General features: G+C 40.8%; 1 protein-coding gene across 3 annotated transcripts in view; it reads left to right on the top strand.

Moving 5' to 3' along the window:
* The window catches only part of cemip (cell migration inducing hyaluronidase 1), a 146,690-nt gene that overhangs the window by 72,833 nt on the left and 50,240 nt on the right, over window positions 1-23,617 (top strand). For all 3 annotated transcript variants that reach the window (XM_053419120.1, XM_053419130.1, XM_053419139.1), the window contains exons 3-10: window positions 1,229-1,366; window positions 2,674-2,812; window positions 4,662-4,898; window positions 5,726-5,905; window positions 13,882-13,952; window positions 14,162-14,257; window positions 16,590-16,711; window positions 20,796-20,943. In XM_053419120.1, coding sequence (XP_053275095.1) covers window positions 1,229-1,366; window positions 2,674-2,812; window positions 4,662-4,898; window positions 5,726-5,905; window positions 13,882-13,952; window positions 14,162-14,257; window positions 16,590-16,711; window positions 20,796-20,943 — 1,131 coding nt within the window. The remainder of the gene's footprint in view (window positions 1-1,228; window positions 1,367-2,673; window positions 2,813-4,661; window positions 4,899-5,725; window positions 5,906-13,881; window positions 13,953-14,161; window positions 14,258-16,589; window positions 16,712-20,795; window positions 20,944-23,617) is intronic.

Below are 23,617 nucleotides of genomic sequence, written 5' to 3'. Positions count from 1 at the left end.
GCAGGGAGATGATGTAACCACAACACACACGCACACACACACACACACACACACACACACACACACACACACACACACACACACACACACACACACACACACACACACACACACACACACACACACACACACACACACAACAGAAAGCAATGGATTGAAACTTTATTGGGCAGGATCACACACAATGTCTCAAAGTGCTTTCCTGATAATAACAGACACAGACTAAATGGGTTCATCAGTCACTCTTACTCTTGAGTGAGCAATCCAATAACCTTGTGTGCTATATTTATCCCAATTTAGATAGTCTGGGAGCTGAGAAGGTTACAGATTAGGAAGAAATTTAGGTAAGGAAAAAAAATCTGTAGAAAAATGACAAACCTGTAGTCGAACACTGCTAATTACGCGACTGTCATGTTTGATGGATTTGATGAACTTACAATTGTATTATTTTATATAAATGTCGCCCAAAGTCAAATTTTTCAATATGTTTCTCGGAGTGCATTTCAACGGACTCGAGAATTTTCTTCTACCAATTGTTTGCCATCAATTCAAGGAGATAGGTAGATCTATGTGTACTGTTATTAGATATGAATATCTGGGTACACCCCATGCCACTTGGAGTTTTGCCATGATTATAGTGTGTCAAGAGAGAAGCTGATTGATGTACTTTTTTACCCTGCTGCTCATTTACGCTGTTTTATTCCAAAGGGAAATAACTAAACAATAAAAAGTATGTATGCCCAGCAATTTTAGATCTCAGATTTATACGGTAAAAAGCAATTTCCCAGCTGTAAAAGATTCCATCGAGATGTTGATACAGCCTGATAAATGCTACAGCAGCTACAGAATGTTATGAGAGATGTAATTTGCTCTAAAAGTATCCAAAAGCTTTTTCGCCTTTTCTAAATGACCACACTCAAAGGTGGGGTTAAAATCCTGCCCACTTGTTTCATTCCACTGCCTCCCTGATCGCTCTCCAACAACTATGTTGTATTTATTTCTTGGTATAATATTTCATGTGTCTATTTATTTCGAAACTCAATTCCAAAAGCAACCTGTAACTATAGTTGTAAAATGTACGTATTGGAGTCATATCCAAATCAAATGAAATCAGCCTCAAATCAAAATGCCAATGAAATTGGCCTATGGTACTGTACTTGAGTTAATGTATTTAGTTATAAAAACGTGGATGGAAGTTAAATGTTTGTCTATATCCTGTCCCTTGCAGTGTGTCCAGATAAAGAGCCAGGACTGCAGCCATGGATGCCAGGACACAGTGTAGACCACCGGGTCACAATTGGCTACGGCAGGAAGGTCCTCCTCACTACTTCAGCTACGGTCCACTCCATTGAGATTCTCAACGGGGGTAAGATGGAAGAATCCACCTCGTGTGGATTTTCATTTAAAGTCACACTTTCTTTATCTACTGTAACATGACATGTTTCTGTGTGAAGCAGAGTGTATGGGCGGGTGATAGTTGCAAGTTGGGTTCAAAACAAATTCTTCAAATTTGATTGGCTTTCTCTTTTCTTTTCTAGCAACCCTTTTTTAATGGGTTAGTTTAAATTAACAGGGGCCTCTATCTTCCACTAGGCCATTTAAGGGAGTCTTGCTTAGTATTTTTGTTAAATGTTATGATGTAATAAACATGCAATGTAAAGATGTACTGTTCATACATGTTTACAGCTATTTTTTATTCAATATCTTTACAGTACAGTTCAGCATTAATCCTCCCAGAAGACTCCTCATCACTCAGATTCGTTGATAGTCCCTTCAAAAGGCAAATACAATTCTGCCACATTTAACTGCTCAGCCATTTGATCTAAATGGTCACTTTCTTGACGGAAGCATATGAGCCTTGATTATTTCTTAATAATTTGAGGGGGAAGAAATTTCAATAACTACATTATTTCTGAATGTACCGTGCAAGAGGCAGAAACAAGACAAAGGGAATGCGATTAAATGCAGGGCCCCTGCCCTTCAGAGAACACAGGAACATACAGGAGATGATGTTCAATGTTGAACAGTTATTCACCACTTCACTACTGAACTGGAATCATTGGATTGCAGGTCTGGTAACAGACGTGGTTGGCCAGCTACATTCTGTGTGTGTGTGTGTGTGTGTGTGTGTGTGTGTGTGTGTGTGTGTGTGTGTGTGTGTTCAGTCTGTGCACAAGGCCATAAATGGTACAAGAGATACAATATACATTTATTGGTCCCACACACATGCACAGACACACGACATGCAAATGGGGGGGAATTTGTCCTCTGCTTTTCACCCATCTGGTGAACACAGGATGACACACAGAGCAGTGGGCAGCCATGCACGGTGCCCAGGGAGCAAGTGTTGGGGGAGTAAGGTGCCTTGCTCAGGGGCACTTAGACAGTGGGGTAGTGAGAGTCCTCTTGGACTTTTGAACAGATCCAGGTGTTGTCCATCCAGGTATGTTTTTGTTGTCACTCCGTGGAGTCGAACCAGAGACCATCCAGTCTTTGGTCTACTTGGACTACTTTCTGCCCGTAGTCCAATTTTTCTGCCACTAGTGCACCACCTCTGAGACAGAAGGTGTCTGAGGGCACTGAGGCATGAAGGACCTGCCAGGAGGCTTCATTCCCCCCCCACACCACACACACACAAACCCACTCCAACCCTCCTCTCTCTTTCTCCTGTAGGAAAGTTGGTGATTGCTGACACCAACCGGCCCATATTGCTTCGAATGAAACACATTCTGATTGGGACCAAGGGGGAGCTACACATTGGGAGCCCAGACTGTCCTTATAGAGGCAATCTCACCATCTCCCTATTTGGAAGGTACAGTATGAAACACAGCTTGAAAGCAGAATGATACTTAAGCACAGTAACACTGGTCAGTAAGCACACACCCTGTGAGCACAGCAGTGTACTATTAGTGGTTACTTCCTCGATTTAGCTCCCAGACAGATTTTGGACCTTCCTCTAATACTCGCTGGTTTGACTGCATTTCATCGTTTCTGTAGAATTGTCAGTTGCACACTCTGGGTTCACATCTGGTGACAGAGGAGGTCGCTGAAGTTCACTGAACTTACTGTCATGTTCATGAAACCAGTTTGAGACATTTACTTTGTGACATGGATCCTTAACCTGCTGGAAGTGTCCCTTAGAAGATGATAAACTGACACTTAAATCACGTTTGATTTGTATTAAAACCCAAATTGTATAAAAAAACATAATTTACGATCATCACACCACCACCAACAGGTTGGACTGTTGACACAAGGCAGGTTGTCTATATGGATTCATGCTGTTGACTCCAGATTGTGACTCTACCATCTGCAGCCTCAGCAGAAATCCAGACTCATCAGACCAGGCTACGTTTTTGATTCTTCAACTGTCCAGTGTTGGTGATTCTGTGTCACTGCAGTCTCAGTCTTCTGTTGTTGGCTGACAGGAGAGGAGCCTGGTGTGGTCTCTGCTGCTGTAGAACCATCCACCTCCAGGTTCAACAGGTTGTTTATTCTGAGCGGCTTCTCTGGTCACCACAGTTGAAAAGTGGCTTATCTGAGTAACTGTAATATCTATGTCTGCTCCAACCAGTCAGACCTCTCTCATCACAAGATTGTGATTGTGCTGTGTTCATTGGGCAATCACAATAATCAAACCCCCAAACCCCTACACATAGCAGGTTCCTTCATCTACATTCAGTACAAATCTTGTCAAATCAAAGATGGGCCAGATTGGCTTCCTCACTCACTGACTAGAGAGCTGCTCAGCAGCAGAGAGCTCAGTGATACCATCAATGTTGTGCTTCAGTGGAAGAAACCTTTCTCTGTTCTGATAATACAAGTTATTTTGTTGTGCTGCAGTCCCATGACACAATGTCTGCTATTTTGTTGTTTTTAATTTTTTTGACTAACCATAGAAGTCTCTATGCAGCCACTCTACACCTAGTGAGTTTGTATTCTCCACATAATCCTGAAACACCTTTCATGAGCTTCTTTGTGACTGAAATGTCTAAATGATCATACATACTGACACTGCAGTGATTGAAACCTGAATCAGGATTCGTAAAAGTTACCTTATTCTTGTGTTATACAGATCCATTGTCCCACATTCCTTCATCATTTTGAACACACACTCTAATTTAATTTGAAACATGCTGCCTAAGAAGAAATACCCTAACAAATCCACTGTTTATTTTGACTGAGTAAAAACTGCAATAAAATAGACCTTTATTAAATGAATGAACTTTTTTTCTGTTAAACTAAGCCATTTATGTCATATAAGCAACATTGGGATGACATCATCGGTTCCTCATTAATTTCTGTACAGACTTTCATTTCCCTAGAGAATGAAGTGACTTCGCTGATCCACTGACTTTTAATGTATTTCAACAATATTGAAATATTTGACACATACCACTCAGCAGATTATCAGTTCATCAGTTTGCCCAATACTGTGGCCAAAAATCTGCAACCAGCAAATGAGGACAATGTTTCATAAGATTTTTCAAATCATCAAAAATACAAATCCCACATGCAATTTAAACATGTCTACATGTTGGACAAACTTTCACAATTTGCACATTCACAAACATCACCGAAGAATTCTTCTTGTTTCATGCCACTTGTAGAAAGACATATAATCTCTTAACCCGTTTTTTATTTTTCTACACTGTTCTCAGATTGGATGACAGTGATCAGGAACACAGCTACTTTGGGAGGAAGTACCTTGGTGTGGGCACAGGTGGGACACTAGAGATCCATGGAAAAAAGAAACTGTCATGGACGTTCCTGAACAAAACCCTCCACCCCGGAGAGAGCAACCAAAACAACTACCTGTTTCAGAGAAGCTGGGGCAACCGAGGCATCATTATCCACGTCATCGATCCCAAGACCGGAGATGTGCTACACGACGACAGGTGAGGGTCCCTCGAAGCAGAGGCAGCGTCTCAGCTCCTGAACATTCATGAGACACTAATTAGAGCAGAGAAGATGCGGCGGCGTCACCCCATAAGCTGTCAAACCACAAGGCTGTAATGATGGATACAAATATGCCTGTAATGGCTCTGGCATCGCTTCGTGGGGGGATATTAAATTTAGTAATTGAAGCCATCCTTAATATCCTTTTGCGTTTAAATGTCCATTACATTTTTATTTCAAATAGATTTATTCATTGATATACAGTTTTTTTTTGTGGTAAATAGATGAATGGGTCATTCTTAGAGGAGGTGGAGGCAGGGCTCTGGACTGTGTCCAGTCTTGTCAAATTGAATTTCATTAGAAGGTGAAAACCATAAAATGCACTTAATAAAAGGCTGTTACAACACATTTAATATGTAGACAGAATCAACCACGAGAGAAGAATTAGAGAGCAATTATACAATAATTAGAAAAGGATAGGGCTGGTGTTCTACTTTGATGACATTGAATGTTCAAATTATCTTTCATCTCCCTCTTTGCTCTTGTGCTTAATTTAAGTTTCTTTGAGGTACACTTGGTTTTATCAAAGCTCCTATAGCACCGGATATTACGCTGCACTTAATGTACATTAGTCACATCACAGAAATTTCCTCTCCTTTAAATGCGTTTTTATCAGTAAAAGAAAGGAGCGGGAAGAGTCTCTGAACGAACGGCTGGAAACTAAGTTTCATTGACAGCTGAAACTTCTCTGGTAAGTAAAATGTTGAACCGAAGATGCTGTAATAGTAAATGTCTTGTTCTTCTTCCCATTCCTTCATTCCTGCAGGTTTGACACATACCGCAGTAAGGAAGAGAGTCGTCGCCTTGCGAAGTATGTGGACGGTGTGGGAGTGGGTCTCATACTGGCCGTGGTGGTCAATGACGAGGGTTCCAACAACTTGGAGGAATCTGCCAAGAAGAGCCTCTCCCAATTGGGCAGTCAGCACATCAGCAGTCTGGGATTTCGGTGAGCTTATTATATATTTTTGTTCAAGCATAAAATTGCATCACTTTAAGCTATATAAATGGTAATCTATATTTTTCTAGATATAATATGTAAATAAATAATATAAAAAGCAATTTAACTTGATGAACAATAATGACTATAACGGTTCTCTACACTCCGCTGATTACTACTCTGATCTCAACATCTCTGCTGAGCTCTTCCAATTCAAACTCAGGTATTCAGTTCACAATATGTGGGGAAAGATGCTCCCAGCATTGTATTGTCTGGAGCCCGCTTTTTATTGATTGCTGTGAATTAATGAGAAAATGTTACAACTTCAGTCAGTGGCTGTCTTTTTCTAATTAATCCCTGCAGCTTTTTGGGCAACTTTTGGTTCTTGAAGATTTTCAGTAAACTATCTCCCGTGTATCACTTGTAAAAAATATATACACTCAGTGGCCACTTTATACGGTACTTATGAACGTACTGGTGGAATTCAAATTCTCTGCCATAAATTCTACATTTGCAAAGCTCATAATGTGTAAATTCAATGCTATTATTATTGTCGTTGTGTTCATAAGTAAAGGTAATGTTTAATTGATTACTTTACACTCAGAGATGATATTTTGTGTTCCCTAATCTACATATGGCTTATGAAGAAACACCTCTGAATATAATGTTGTCCAGCACAGTACCACCACGAACTGTGACATCAATTCGAAATGTAGATAAAAACACTGCATGGCAGAACACACACACAGAACATGGTCTTTTCTACATGATCCTCCCTCAAATTCACCCTGGGAGTGCCTAAATATTAGCCTGGATGCCAGACGAACTTAGCCCCGCCCACAACATTTTTGGTCGGGCAGTTCGGTCTGGAGTCGCTCCGTTGAGGAAAAATTATGGCCCGACCGGGCCAATCAGATTGTCAGGGCGGGCTTTATACGATGATTGACAGATGATCAACGGTAACGTAATCAGCCACGTCATCAAAGTGCCCTTGGGTTGAATTCGTTTTCAACAAACATGCCTGCCGCTGGCGAGCTGAGATGTGTAGATGCTGCCATTGAGTCTGTTTTAGGAAACATCGACAGCGCATTCATTTTGAAAGAGGAACACAGAACGTGGAGGCGACGCCCCGGCGCTTGGCTGTTCACACCGGAGGTTGAAGCACCGCGCTGCGCCAAGGCTGCCTCGCGGTGCTTCAGCCTCCGGTGTGACCGGCACAAAGTTTTAACATGGGAGTGGATGGGAGCCAGCTGTTATTTAAGGCTTGGCGCTGCGCTGAAGCGTCCGGTGTGAACCCGGCGTTAGTAAATAACTCACAATGCGTTGCTTAGCATACGTCACATACTACGTTGCTCTGATTGGTTGTAGGTCTATCCAATTGAGCGAAGAAGAATTTTACTTCCTGGTCAGTTGAAACACGCCCCATAATCACAGCCCAATGGAGCGGTCTCAGACTCACATTCTGACTAGAATTGCGAGTCTGACAACGTCAGGCTACCTAAATATAAGAATAGAAAAGTTTATAATGTGTTCATCATTGCAAATATTATTGTATTTCAAGATCAGATGTTTCTGTAACATTTCTTCATTATATCAGCAGAAATAATAATTTGTGCTGCGTGAGGTTTCCTTCAGATCTTATTTGTTGTGGTTATTTAGCTGTATATAAAAGCACTTTTTAGGAGACAGGGTTGTGAGGTGTGACAAGTAGCTGCTGCTAGCAAATGTTGCCTTTCCTGCAACTAAAGAAATATATTTTCTGTACATTTTGGAGCAGCAGAATTAACTGTAGATACAACACTTCCATAATATAGCTAATGTCATTTGTTAACGCCTTTTTACCCATCCAGCAGATACATTCATATTTATTAGCAGTTGTGTTTGTGCTCATCCAATGTATCTGACAAAAGTCCACTATTCACTCAGCTTCTAGCTGGTAGATGCTCGGTTATTAGCATCAAGTCACCAACTGTGTTGACTTTTCTCCACCTAACAGAAATTAAGCTAAGCCTTTGCATTAAAAACATGCATGTGTGCGCATGTGTGAGCAGGTGTGTGTGTGTGTGTGTGTGTGTGTGTGCATATACGCAGACAATGTGCGCACAATCTCCCACACTTGGACTATTTTATGCTGCAGTAGCTAATCCATTTGTGTGTGCGCTTTAGTTCTGCCATATCTCACAGTGCAGAAATTGTTTAAGGGAGTTTGAACTGTTTGTGTGTGTGTGTGTCTGTGAGAGAGAGAGAGAGAGAGAGAGAGAGAGAGAGAGAGAGAGAGAGAGAGAGAGAGAGAGAGAGAGAGAGAGAGAGAGAGAGAGAGAGAGAGAATTAGTGTGTCAGGAAGGCAATGGAAACTGAATCCTGCCACGATAAGAGAAACAAGAAATAGGGAGTATCATGGTAGATAAGAATGTCTACATTTTGTACACTTAGACATTGACAAATTCCTCAAACAAGACTCGACTGCTCTTTTGTTTGTTGGATAGGCAGCTTTGCACAGTAAACCACACACTCGTGTGACTGTGTTCTGCGCTGTGCGAGTTAACTGCAGCATCAGAGGCCTTGTTGTGGGCTGAGGGAAGATGCTGGTGAGTCTTGGCAGTGCAGGCCCTGTCCTGCGGTTGGCCTCCTAGCCAGACAGCGTTAGGAAACTAAATGCTGCGAAGGAGACCACAGTAAACACTGACAGGGATTCATGAACTATATGAGTTCACATTCCACTTCCCAGTTTGCACTATGCTCCATGGTTGTGGATGCTGTGGAGGACAGAATAAGTGGAAGGGAGAGATGGTGAGGTGACAGAGGAATTCCTGCCTAACGACTCCTGTCGCCTTCCCTCCTCAAACTGTTGCCAAACAGACCAACCCTGGTGTCATCAGCAGAGAGAGACTAAGGAATTTGCAACAAACCCAGAGACATTTTAATAAGCTTGGATTTATGAGACAGTGTAGACTCTGCAGTACATTCTCCATTATGTAATTTGCATATGTTTACTGTAGCTGCCACTGAAGAAATAAAACAACACAACTCTGGTGCGGCGTTTCTTTTTTAAAGCTCAACATAAATCATATTGAAATAATTTGATGGATGTATACAGATATGGTTTAGAGTTGATTCTAACCAACCAAACTATGTTGGCAGTAAAATAGTTTGGCTTTTGGATTCTCTGTCTTTACTTTCTAATTATTCGCACATTCCTGTTTGAATAGTGAAGACAGTAAGAACTGGCTGACTCATTGTGCAAAGAAATCCTAATACATCAGCTGTTACTTATCAGTCTCTCCTCTGTGAACTCTGTGACTGCACAGATAGTTGTCTGGTGCTCCTCTGGCCTTGCTGGATGGATCCACTAACTATTTATTCCCAGGCCCACTCAGCTCCTCACTGCGGAGCTTTCTCATAAACAAACAAAAGTGACGTTTACATTCAGTGCTCCTCACCAAGTGTTGTGTATCGTTGAGGTTAAGCAAACATGGGGAATTAAATGTCTTCCAAATTAAACATTTACAATGACAGTTTCTTGATTTTCAATAATTCATTGTTTGCATTCACGTTTAGCATGGTTGTAATAATTGTGCCTAGTGCCGTGCACATTGTATACATGCCTGTTTGAAATGTTTGCTTGGCCTGTGGTTGCAGCTTACACAAAGAAACAACTTAACCCATGACATTAAAAGTATTTACTTTATTGATGCAGTATTGCTGCCATATAAACATTACCATCGTTATAAGGGAAATCTTCTGACACAAGCATGAAACAATCCAATGTGCAAAAGTACACAGAACTAAATTGGTGGGTTTCTGTCCAACATGCTCTGACGCTTTAGGTGCAAGTTCAAGCGAGGATTCCTCAGAGATATCATTCATGGACTCATGGATGTAAGGCTTTGAACCAGGCGCAGCCATCTTTGTAATGCACCATTGTCGTGATGACTTAATTTATGTTGAAGAGTCCCAGCCCCCTCTGCTGTAGACATCTGTTTGCCTATTTCTTCAAATTAACAACTACAAGTTAAAAACTCCACAGAGGAACACCAGTGCCTCATTCATCTGGAAGGAGGAAACTGGAAGTTAAGAGTTTATAATCCAAAATTTAAGCAATATTATTAGGAAAGGTAAACAACTAATAATAGAGCAAACCTAAGCTGTTGAGGAATTTTTGACCATCCTCACACATTACTGTATATGCCACTATATATTATGTATACTGTATATTACAAATTATATCTGTACAGGAGAATAGTGCCTGTCTAATCTCCACATATACTCCCTTGTCTCTGTTAGAACTACCCAAGGTCTGGTTATAGATAAAGGGGCCAACCAACAGTACATTGTAGTCTATGTTGAAGGACTTTCATATCTAACTCAAATGCCCCAGACAGAGAGGAACCAACTTCAACTCTCACCAGATTTAACCTTTTTTTCCGATTTCACCAGTGGCAAGACGTAAGGACACAACGTGATTTAGTAATGCCTACTTTAGACTTAACTATCCAATAGGATGCGAACACCTACATGTAACATAGAGAATGACAGCAATTCTAGCCTTTAATGGATGTGCTGTTAGAATGGGTGATGCAAGTAGAGGAAGATATACTGGGATGCTGAGGGAGACATCTTCAGACTTGGGGTAGACAATTGCTCATGTTACTCTGTTGGGGTTTGTGTATTGTTCCACCTTCTTGTCTCCTTGATGAATCAAGTCTACATTAAAATCTTCTGCATTAGACATCAGCTGCTGCCTGAGATCTCCTTTCACCATCTTCCAGAAAACTTCCATAACATAAGCTACATAAAGTCGCTACTATCACATCCTATTGGATAGTTAAGTCTAAAGTATGCATTCCTAAATCACATTGTGTCCTTATGTCTAGCCACTGGTGAAATACGCAAAACAGAGTTAAGTTGGTGAGAGTTGAAGTTGGTGTCTGTCTGTCTGGAGCATCTGAGTTAGATATGAAAGTCCATGAGCGTAGACACTACAATATACTGTGGTTGGCCCTTTATCTATAACCTGAACTTGGGTACTGCTAAGAGAGAGAGGGGAGTATCTGTGGAATTAGACAAGTACTATTATCCTGTACAGATATAATGTAATATACAATTTACACAGTCATTCTTAACACATTAATTAAATAACAGCATGAAAGAACAGTGTATATTACCACACTAAGAACAAGGGTGAATTATGTATGCCACATTCACTACAGTGGCATATATATTAATGTACTAATTAATGTAAATACACTGATCTTTTCTTCAGAATGATTGATTTAATGAGTATGTTTGAAATGTAAAAATCAAATGTCAGTGTAGAACAAATACTGTAGGAATGTAGAAAGGAAAACATGATTACAATTATTTTGCAGATGTTGTAGATACTAGAAGTCATTGTGTTCATGTCAGCACCTCAACTTTAAAACTGTCCCTCACTGGAGCACAAATACAGTCATTTTGTTTGCATGTTATTGCAATAATAGGTTCATCCCACTAAGGTGACCTCATGCCACTGCCCTGGTATTGTGCATGCCTACTTTGGGAGGAATGTACTGGCACACTATACCTGTCAATTTCTTCCCAAGCACTGTGGATGTTTGATTAATTGTTAGAGTCATCTATCAAGTAAAAATGCCAAACGTTTCTTTCTCAACTGAGGGATGATGATTTATGTCACTGTAAACCGTATGTCTTTGGGATTTGGCCAGCTCCTTGACTAAAAGGTGGATTGTACTACATCACCTCGGGGTCTGGGTAAATATGAGCAGCGCTTTTCACTATCAGATTAGTGCGTTCATGCACATTTGCAAAACCTTGACTCTGGATGAATCATGAAGGCTTCCACTGTTACTGCTACAACTGTTTTTAACACTTATTTGCTTGATTCTAAACATAATTAACACACAAAGGGAAAGTGGAACATCTCGACTCAGGATCCAACCAACATACATCATTCAATCGAGATAGATATTTTTTTAGGGCCCGAGCACCTCTGGTGAGAGGCCCTATTGAAATTGAAAGGATTATTCTGAGAATTTTTAAACATGCTCAAAAAGTTGTAAAAGTTTGCAGTAAATTAGAATGTGGTTTAAATATACGTATTCTGGAGTATTTGGAAATGGGCGTGGCAAAATGGCTCAACAGCGCCACCTACAGAAAAGCCCCTCATTTAGCATTCATCGATCCTCACGCAAATCTAGACAGTTGTGTATCATGACCAGATGCATAAAAAAGGCTCAAGGACCAAAATGAAAAAATTAACAGGAAGCCCGCCATTTCGGATTAAGTGGCCATTTTGGTCATATTCCATATTTTTACTTTGATGTACTTCTCGTAGAGTTTTCACCGTACCAACTTAAAATTTAGACCAGTGTCATCACAACAAACTGGAGATCAAAAGTTATTGAAAGATCAACTTTTCGTCATACCGTCTGACCGTGGGGTAGCGTCAAAGTTAGATGAAACGCCATCAAAACACGAGCTTCTCTATCTCAGACATATTTGGTCCAATCAACTCCAACCTCTACATGTAAGACAAGGGTTGCGACCTGAAGACATCTACACAGAAATCGTAACTTAAAATGACAGCGCCTCCTGGTGGCAGCAGGAAATGTCTTGTTTTTGGTACATTTTACACTTGGATGTATTTCTCCTCATCCAATTTGTGAAACCATGTCAAACTGTGTCAAATGGGTCTCAAGACATTGATAATGTAGGCTTACGATTACTGTGACTTTTCATCATGCGGATTATTAATGGCGTGTCATCAAAGTTCAACTCGCCATGACACACGGAATTGCTGTAACTTACGTGTTCATGGGTCCAGCCCCCTCAAACTACATGTGTGTATCAAGATGAAGATATACAGATAGTTTTAAGGAATGGGCGTGTCCAAATAACTGACTAGCGCCCCCTAAAGGGCAGCCCCGGCACTACGATTGGTCTACATCTACAAAAATCGATAGGGACAAGTGTCTTTTCAGGACAAAGAAATAAGTCTCTTGGACAGATATGCTAAACCACACAGGAAGCCCGCAATTTTTGGATTTGGTAGCCATTTTGGCCATATACCACACTTTTACTTTGATGTACTTGTTGTAGAGCTTTCATCAGATCAACGTGAAATTTAGTTGAGTGTCATCACAACAAGATGGTGATGAAAAGTTATTAAAAGATATATTTCTTGTCTCACGGTGTGACCTTGGCGTGACGTCAAAGTTTGATTACACGCCATTAAAACATGAGCTTCTGTATCTTGGACATATTTGGTCCAATCCAGTCCAAACCAGACATGTAAGACAAGAGTCGCGAACTGATGACATCTACAAAGACACAATGATTTAAAACGATAGCACCACCTGCTGGCTACAGAAAGTGAGGCGTTTATCTTATCCTGGCTGCAGTGGCAAAACGCTTGTAACACGGTGGCGAGCGCTTGGTCATCGAACGCTCTCTCTTCCCCGACCGCAACAGACTTGAAATCGCCTGTGCTCGGGCCCGTTAGTGCTACAACGTAGCCCTAGTTTTATTTGTTTTTTTATTTTCAAACAATAAAACAAGATACTGTTCTTTTTCTTCATTTTCATTCACAGTCAACTGTATATTGAAAGTCTTTGTCTCCCTCACACTGATGTTGAACCTCTGTCCAATTACACAGTAGTTCTCCTGTTGGTCCCTAGCAACCAATATGCCATTACCAGAGTGATGCATGCTGGGATAACTCATTTTATTAAGAACTCACTCTTTACTTCAACATCATCAGAAAAATGCCACCATCTGTGTGTGTGTTTGTGTGTTTTATATGTAATTCCCACCTGCTCTTTAGCTGCTTCTGTCTATATTTCCTTTTATTGTTCCGTCTCTGGTTTCATTTCATCTTTACTTTATTCTGTCTACTCCTTGTCCAGTCCTTCTCTTCTTTCTGTCCATTAGCTGACCTGTACATTCTTTTTTCTCTACCTCACATCTCCTCTGCTTTTCCTCTGCAGACATCCCTGGACTTTTATAGTGACTAAAGGTGACACTTCTTCAGTAGTGGAGGATCACGCTGTCTATCAAGGTAGGAATGATTGAAGAAAAAAGGCATGTATATTATATATGATCTTCTGACACCGTGTCCCTTCATAACATTTTAATGCGGTATGATCGAAGTGGTGCCAGTTCAGAAATCCCTGCACGATACCATTGTCATGGTAAATGTCTAACATTTACATAATCTTTCTCTCTCTCTCGCCGTGTGTGTCTGTATGTGTCTGTGTGTGTTTTTAGGGACCAAGGCCTCCTCAGAGGCCCGGAGCTCACGTGTCTTTCAGTCTACTTATGGGGAACATTTCACCATCACCACCTGCAGCCAGTGGGTGCAAGGTACTGTCAATCTCTTGTACAGACTGGGTTTTTTGAATGACATGTTGGTGGCGATTGGATTATTCCCAGGGACAGATATACGGAGGCTTTGAAACATTCAAGTGGAAACAAATGTATCAAGCACACACCAGGGAGGAGCAACAGTTTTGCAGGTTGTTTGTGCGAGCGTTTCCAAAGTGTCACATCTCTCATGCATAGAATTTATTGAAGGGCCACAGGCAAGTAATAGGAGGAAACATGTAATAGACAATCAATCAGTCAGTCGATCGGACTGAATTTAACAGTTTTCGTGCAAACAAAACGTAACACAGTGCTACTCATAAAAACAGGGATAGATAGATCCAATCAGCTCAACCAGCTCCAGAGTTGATGAAAGAATTGAGCAAGAGTGTGAATGCAGTTGTTTCAACAATCCACAGACAACAGCTCTTTTGGTGGAAATAATAAACATGCCCGACTGTTCCAAACCAGCAAGGGCTGGGCCGCTTGCAGCCATTAGCCAGTAATCAGGAAGCAGTCCTATCCTTAGTCCTAGTGAGACACAAGAGACATTCGGATAGAGTGAACGGGAGACCAATCAAAAAGCAAGCAAACACAATAAAGCAGCTTTAGGGATGGCTTCCCTTTTTCTTCTATTTATCTTCTTCAAACTTGTAATTTTTTGGATCCTCCCAATAGAGAGGAGAATGTGGCGGAAGATGGACACAGAGATCAGATCTTGGTTTAGACACTGGAGACACATATTAATACCAGATGTAAATGTAATCTGGGTAAATAATGTCAAGATACAATAAGGATGCAAGACAGATGAAAATGGAGTCTTATTAACATCCAGATCAATACAATCTCTCTCTCTCTCTCTCTCTCTCTCTCTCTCTCTCTCTCTCTCTCTCTCTATTTATTTCATAAGATAGAACTGTTGAACTACAGCCAAATTGCTTTTGTAATTCATGAGCTCATTACCATTTTATTTTAGAGCTTAGTGATCTCAGTGAAATACAACAGTTTGTAGATCAGGCAGATCATGACTGCAAACACTTGCACATCAGGATTTTCTTAGTAAGTCAAGCACTGATGTGTTTATTATTTAACACTGACATATCATTAAACTACTGCACGGCTCTCTGCTTCTATAGCTCTGTCAGTAACAGACAGTTGAGGAAATGTTTTTGGGTTCTCCGTTTTCTCTTCCAAAATATGTGCTCAAGTTTATTCTAGACCTTTCAAACAGGTCTTCATTCGCAAATGGAACATACTTCGTCGTCACCTGTGACAACAGGTGGACATGCGCATTAAAGTCAGTTCCACAGAGGTTGAATTAAAATAGTTAAATGTTGCCCAGGCTGTTAAATGTCAAATAAAATCAATCTAGCACCACTTGCCATATTGAGGGTTGGAAGTAATGTATTGGGTCTACGAACAACACGCGACCACCTGTCTCAGCTGAGCTACACAGCTAAAATCATTAAACTTATATTTTCCCTGATCAGTGGTTTGCATGACTGAAAATAGTAAACCTGTATCAACATGCAGCCTCAGCTGACTCTGGTTCAGCCCACACTGACAAAGACCAACAGAAAAAAATGCCAGCATCTCCTGGAAGCTTTTAAAAGTTGTGATTTCGACAGCAGCGAATACCCACACATAAAGACACACCCACACACACACACGTTCATGCACAGACAAACACACCTACACGTAGACACACACACAGACACAGGTTCATGCACAGACAAACAACTCCACACTTGTTCCATCAGTTTATTCTGGCTCTTTAAATTCTTCTCGAGCAGCAATCGATCAGCCTCAGATATCATCACCACACCATCTTCTTATCAATATGTCTGCCTCGTGCTCAGCTGCCTGGTACGCTGCTTTTAGTGAACCCCTCCATCCAAAAGCTGAGTCCAATTAGGTGCTTCTCATCGAATATCCGATAGCATCTCTTTTAATGAAACCAGCACACTCCAACACGCAGATATGCATACAGTGGAAGAAGCTGTGAGACCTGCGCTCAGACTTACTCAGGCAGCCTAACTGTGTGTCGAGCTCCAGATAGTAATTCGGGCTCACAGTCAGATGCATATCCCCTACTGTGGAAGCCAGACAGATAACATAATGAGAGGAGAGAGCCCTTCAATTACTATGCTACAAATGCTCTCTGACAGTCTAAATGGACTACAAGCCAAAGCCTTGACGTAAATTAGTTTAATATCTACCACTACGATGTCTGACCACTGAACTGGGATGTACTTGTGTGTATGTGTGTGTGTGTGTGTGTGTGTGTGTGTGTGTGTGTGTGTGTTTGTGTGTGTGTGTGTTCGTCCCGCAGAGGCAGAGTGGACGGAATGGTTTGACAGGGATGATGAGAGGGGATCTGGAGACTGGGAGAAACTGTCTGACCTGCACGAGGCCTATCCAGAGCGACTGTGTGGCAGTCCGATGGATATACAGGTAAACCTCCCCTGACTTCATACTTGCATGAGTGTCTGTGTGTGTGTGTGTGTGTGTGTGTGTGTGTCTGCACGCTCACAATGGGGAGTCCTGCAGAGGGCAAATTCTGCAAACATGCACCCGCCCCCGCACCTTTAAAGCTCCGTACGAGATTATCTTTCTATAAATTATCTCTTAATCAAATGCGGGCCTGTTCCGACCCATTAATATTAGTCCCACGAGCCCCAATAATTTAAACCCATCGGCTTCTCAGTCAATCACTTTAAAACTCACCCAGACTGTATTTAAAGGTATAGTTCACAGAGAAATTAAAATCAACTCATTATCTAGTCACCGCCATGCAGATGGAGGGGTGGGTGAGGTGTTTAAGTCAACAAAACACTTTTACAGATTAGGGTTAAACAGCATTGCAGCCTATCCAATACAATTGAAGTAACTGGTGACCACTTCTTCAAACGTAAAAAAACGACAGAAAAAAACACAACATGCCTCCATCCTACTCTGTTGTGCCTTCCAAGTCTCCATAAGTCCAGACATTCAAACTCGACTCGAAACAATGTAATTTACACCGTGTTTTTTGCCTAAATGTCAACTGTTGTCCTCCTTCGCCCGTGGATCACAGCAACTGGGTTTGCATGTTGGTTAACACGTGCAAATCTGCTGTTCTCAATAATGTACAGACCATTTCGTTGAGATGTGTCATTCGGCCATGTCCCACATGTTGTCGATGTCATTTGACAAAGGTAACCAAGTCGGCAGCATTTATTCGTCCACTCATTCTAAGTTACTGCCGCATTGTTGTGGTGAACTGCAGAGTGAAGGGTTGTGTTTAAAGACAATCACAAGAAAAAATAATGTCCCTACGCTATCATATGTATCTGAAGCAACATGAACCACCCTGATAGGTTATCAGCAGAAACAGCTGAATGTTGCAGTGTGTTAGAAAGCGATTGATGATGTGAATTGCTTAAATGCTTGTAGTGTGACTTCCTATTTTCAACTACAGTAAAGATTATCTGTAGCTTAAGTGCTTCTTATAAAGACTAGTTCGCAGCTGGAATATGTGAAGGGTGGATGTAGCTTTCACAGTTTTACTCTATATGCAAAACCAAATTTATTCCTCTTCTTATTCTAATATGTCAGGTAGACAGTACAGAGGTTGAAGCGATATCTTTCCTTACATCTAATCTCCGATCAGCATTAAGGATTTGATAATTTACCATCCACTTGTGGTCTATTGTCTCTGGAAGTTGACATGACTTCCATCTGCTGCTCTTCAGGACATCTGAGTGATAATGTCCTATTGACCAACACTCGTCTGAGCCAGGATATTGTTGTTTTTTAACACGACGTGTGCATATAATGACTGCGCAAAAGAGAGAGAGAATTGGCATGGTGATGCTGAGGCTGGGGACTGGGGCAGAGAGTTAGAAGTCTGCAGTATAGCTGTGAGCTGGTATGAGCACACCCAGACCAAGTGTCCTTACTTTCATTGCTGTCAGACATCCTTGTCTGAATGCAGCAATACGTCATAGCTAATAAAATTAGATATTCTGGTCAAACATAAACAGCCGCTGTCAAGTGTTGATACTTGCTCTGATTCCCTATCTGTAAAAGTCAGCCAAATGAATGTATGTTGTTTTAATGCAGTAGTCAGGCAATAATGATTACAGCCATGATCTAAATCCCATGCTGTACAAGATACAAGTAGTTTTCCATAGAGCAGGAAAGGGAGAAGGTTAGCCAGCTGAGAAGCTGGAGGTGTACAGTCAGCTGCCTCCAGTCATCCAATTAACAGCTCTTGGTTACTGATCCTCTTCTTACATTAGCCGTTGTGATATTCAACACTGATCTCCTGTGTTTGGAAGTTGAAATAAGATAATAGAATAACATTTTAACTGCGTCATCAGTACCTTCGTGCAGTTTGATACAATGTGAAGACAATAAAAGGCCAACATTGAAGTATCGCTGAGATAAAGTTACGTTGGATTACATGCTGCATTATTTGCTTTGAGTCCCTTGTGCGTGTGAAGGAAGTCTGAATGCAACATGAGAATGGCAGTGACCTGCCAATACACAGAGAGGTAATAAGACTAAGTATTGTCAATGCCTTTTGCAGAAAAAAATGGCCACCATAAATAAATTCAGCAATGGGGTGTGATGAAATCCTTTAGAATCATCTCAGCTACACGTAGCCAGTAACAATAATGTTATATTAATGGAGTTTCAAACAGAGGACCCCACATGAATGTCAGCTCCAGATGCTCCTGTGTCCAGTTTCATTTTAGTTGGTATGTCCATGCAGTCAAGTGATCATCAACACGAAGCCAGTCTGTCATTACTGTGCTGCAGGGACATGACAGGGTTGCAGCCAGTGAATGCGGTTCAGCCTGGCACCATAAAGCTGCAGCTGTTAACCTTCCATCAATGATATGCAGTAGCACTAAGTCTGCCCGCTCAGCCTCCAACCCCCATTACCATAAAAAATAAGGCTCCAACTGCTCTTTTTATTTGGATAGTGTGCAATTTTCTACCTCAGTGTCCTCTTCTTTTTTTTTTATAATGCATAATTTGTCCTTTATGTGCTCTTGTTATCTTACTAGACTGTTCTTTTTTTGCTATACGATAGAATAAATAATTCCAAATGGATAGTTTGCATGAAAAAAAGATTTCCAGAAATGTACTAATCTTAGTGTTATATATCTTTTTATAATCAGCCTTTTACAATGTAGCAAGTCTCTGGAAATGTTATTCTGTTTTCATAAACATCTAAGAAGAACTGGTATGTCTCTCATAGCTTGCCAGCTCTGTGTGTCATCATTTTTCCACAGAGCCTGGACAAAGTCATGGTTTTCCTCAGTTTGCAGTTTTAACTGTCTAATTTGCCTCTGTGGGATCTCTATTTTTAGTGTTTTTACTTTTTGTCTCATTCCAAAAAATGATGTAATGTGGTTTGGATTTGTTTTGGATTATCTGAGCATCCAACGGAAATATGAAGTCTCAGTGCCTGAGATCGAGTGTCTGCAATTTCCTGTTGTTGCTTTGACGTTTGTAAAGTTGTTCTGTAATGTGACACTGACGTACACCGGGGGCCAAGAGGTCATGGTGTGCATTCTTAAACCATTAGCATCAATAAACGCGGGACTGCTGTGGTTGAGGGGTAGAGCGATCGCCCTCTAACCCGGACGTCGGCGGTTCCACCATCAGTCTTCCCCATCTGCATGCCGAAGTGTCTTTGGGCACAAGAAACTGAACCCCTAAAATGGCACCTCATATATGTTGAATGCACTAATTGAATCCTTACTCGTGTTTAAGGTTTAAGGAAAAAGGATGTCACATCTCGTAAAAGCCCTATGAAACAAATTGTGATTTGTGAATATGGGCTATTCAAATATAATTTTATTGATTGATTCATTCATTTAGTCTTTTTGGATAAAAACGTCTGCCAAATGACATGTCACTCCATGTAATGTAAACAAAACATGGAGTGGCCTCTCCACTTTGTTTATGTCACCAACCATTTTCTGAAGAGAAAATCCCTGGATTTCACAAAAGCACTTAAATGCTGCAGTGTTCATACCAGTTCCCAAATAGAACGACAATTTTGAAGTTGAAATTGAACATGTGGGGAAAGGCTGTAGAACTGGATGTGGGACTCTAATCCCTGCATTTCCTCTTTGAGCCAGTGCCAGATTACACTGTACTGCACATGGAATTTTTGTGAGAAATGTCATAAAGTAGTAGCATTTAGGCTAAACTATTTATTACATGGCACAGAACAAGTATTGGCCACAGAGCACATTTAACTGGGGAAAACTGCGACGTTCAGTAAAAGAACTGAGCCTTAACCCATAGTGCTAGTGGACGTCATTAAATTCCTGCCATTTGCCAGCAATAAAAGGCAGAAACTTGAAAAATAGCAGATGTCTGGTAGAAAGTGTCTTCATTTCAAGTGCCTGCAAACAACCATAGACAAGATTATTTGCAAGGACGTTTCTTTTATCTTTATCATTGGTGTGTCATGGAATTTGATAGTTAGGTTTTGGCGCCTGTCATGCTTCTCATTTTTTTCTACTGTGTCCAGGCTGAAACCCATGATGGTATACCATCCAACCAGACAGGAGATGTGATCCACAAGAAGGACAAGGACTACGGCTTTGTCTGCCTCAACAAGGACCAGGCTCATGGCCTCTGTCGCAACTACAGGGTCCGCTTCCTCTGTGGGAAACTGGGTACGTTAATCACTTTGTGTGTTTGTAAGTATTTATTTGATATAAGTATATGCTTGAAATATTCTAACTTTGATGCTCTAGGTAAACTTTGTTTCTGTTCAACGAGGATTAATGGATCTCACAAGTATATTATGGATAGAGAGCCTAAGCCAGGGGTGTCCAAACTATGGCCCGCGGGCCAACTGCGGCCCGCCATCCATTTTTAATTGGCCCGCATTAATGTCTAAAAATATAATATATCAAAAAAATTATAATAATTGAAACTAACTACTTAAATGGCACTTACTTATAGCGCTTTGTTTTGCTTTATTTTTGAAGAAATTGCACTTTCTTGATTCTTGTTGTTCTGAGTTTGTGCCATCAGGTTGATGCACTTAAGGCCAGCGCATGCTTCTGCTTTTTCTGAGACATGCAAGAGCCCCTTGCCTGCTTGCGTACGTTGCCCAATTTTTTTAACTATACGACAAAGCTACGCAAGCCTCAAGCAGCCCGCAAGGCTTACTACATCCTTTCCGGAGTCACATTTTCCGGTTTCATGCCCATAATACCGGCAGAAACCACGGAATATTTAGAAGAACGAATATGGACCAAATAGAAGAGCGTTTGGCAGAAGAGATCCGAAAGTATGACCACTTGTATAACCCGTCATTGACGGAATACAAGGACATGCAGATGGCCTGCAATTCCTCGAAGGAGATCTCGACTAACGTAGGTTTACAGGTCGAAGAGTGTACGAAGCTGTGTAGAAAGATCATGGACAAATTTGTCCTCCAGAAAAAGTAATAAAGTAATAAACAGTCGACGACGACTGCCAAACACAAAGAAGGTGTCTCTAAGGTACTCTTCGACAAAAAACGTTACTCCACCTGGTGTTCTGGCGGTGAATTGCTTTGCTGACTTGCCAGTTGTCTCTTAGTACGCCGCAACGTGGCGTGAGTGGCCCAGTCCTCCGTATTTTTTTTCTGTTTGTGGCCCTCGGGACAAAAAGTTTGGACACTCCTGGCCTATGCTGATCAGTGCTGGTATATACTGTACACAAACATGCTGGCTGTGCTCCAGAGAGTGTGTTGTGTGTGGGCAGGCTGCTATGGTTGGAATGCATCATGCTGCAGGTAAACACTATCGAATAGCCAGCTCATAGTTCACAGGCTGTGCACCAACAATACAGAGATACCATGGACCAATGTCTGGGCTTGTCTCTATGTGTCTGCATGCGTGTGTGTCTGTGTGTTATGAGAGCACAAGTGAATGTTGGCATGATCTACAATTACCCCACACGCACACAAAATGTGTCATAGCGAATATACACCCTTCCACATATTCAAGGAAACTCTTGTTAACCAGCCAAGATGTAATTTTAGGACAAAATTGATTTCTAGTTCACAAATGAATGGCAAATGAAAACAGATACGACACTGTATGAGTTAAAAATGTTGAACCACAAGTTGTGCAAACACACATTTTCATTAAGTTGTTTGTTTGGCTTAATAGAGGTTTGGGAAGTCAGAAATGCCTTTAAAAAGCAGAGATCCAGGATGGCACCACAGATGTTTGCCTAAGTTTGTTTTGTAAAAGGTATTTGTATAAATTGTATTATTTGCCTTTATTTTAACTTGAAAATAATCATTGAGGGCTAGCTGGCCCATATTCACAATAATGCCGGGTAAAAATAAAAGACACAAGGTAAAAGAAAGCATTTGATTAAAAAAATTCTATAAATACTTGCTTTAAAAATTGGTATGTATGAAAGACAGACGAGAAAAAGAGAAGTTTAAGTGTTTGTGATCATGGATTTAAATTGTCTAAGGATTCCCAACAACATATTTTTATAGTGCGTTGTAAAGACTTCCAGGTGGTTGGAGAACCTAAAAGCAAAATTTCCAAAGCCCAGTTACAGACAGTTTGACATGGTCCAGAGCATTCCTTAAGCATAGAAGTGATATAAGACGGCAGTTTCCCAATCAGGGCTTTGTAGATAACAAATTCATATGCCTATCACGTCTTTTAGACCACCCAGCTTTTCATACAGGATGCAAGGATAGGTTCGAAAGCATAACAAGTAATAAACCTAAGGGCAGAATGATGAACAGCATCCAAGGGTTTAAAAGTGGAGGCAGAGGCCTGACTATAAATCACATCTTCATAATTCGTAGCAGAAGGGAAAACAGCTTCAACAATCCTTTCCCTACACGACATAGGGAAGTTAGCTCTATTTCTACACAAATAATGTTTTTATCAGCATTTATTATTATGTCTATATGATATTGAATGTGAATATGTCATCTTTTCAAATTATTCAAAATATTGGAAACCTGCAGACAACAACATAGACTCAGTTTTTTGTGCATTCAATATGAGTAAGACACAATGAGGAGAAAATTAAAAGAATGTAGCAGGCTTTCCATTGCTACGAGAGCAGAGTCAGCCAAATAATACAATATAATCTGCATACAAATGTACATTGCAGATAAAGATGAAATAAAAGTATTATTATAAAACGTGGAACACCCTTTGGCGTATTGTATATTCTCTTACATTGTTTTGGTTCTTATGCACCACAGCAGTGAGGCAACTTCCTTGGAATTTAAAAATCCAACAAATATGTTTTTGATTCTGATTTGAAAGAAGAGATCTTCTGCTTTGATGAGCAGTTGAAAGTATGAGAGAGGTAATT

The sequence above is a fragment of the Pleuronectes platessa genome, chromosome 1, assembly GCF_947347685.1.
Source record: "Pleuronectes platessa chromosome 1, fPlePla1.1, whole genome shotgun sequence".
Taxonomy (NCBI): Eukaryota; Metazoa; Chordata; class Actinopteri; order Pleuronectiformes; family Pleuronectidae; genus Pleuronectes; species Pleuronectes platessa.
This window is presented reverse-complemented; position numbering and strand designations above follow the sequence as displayed.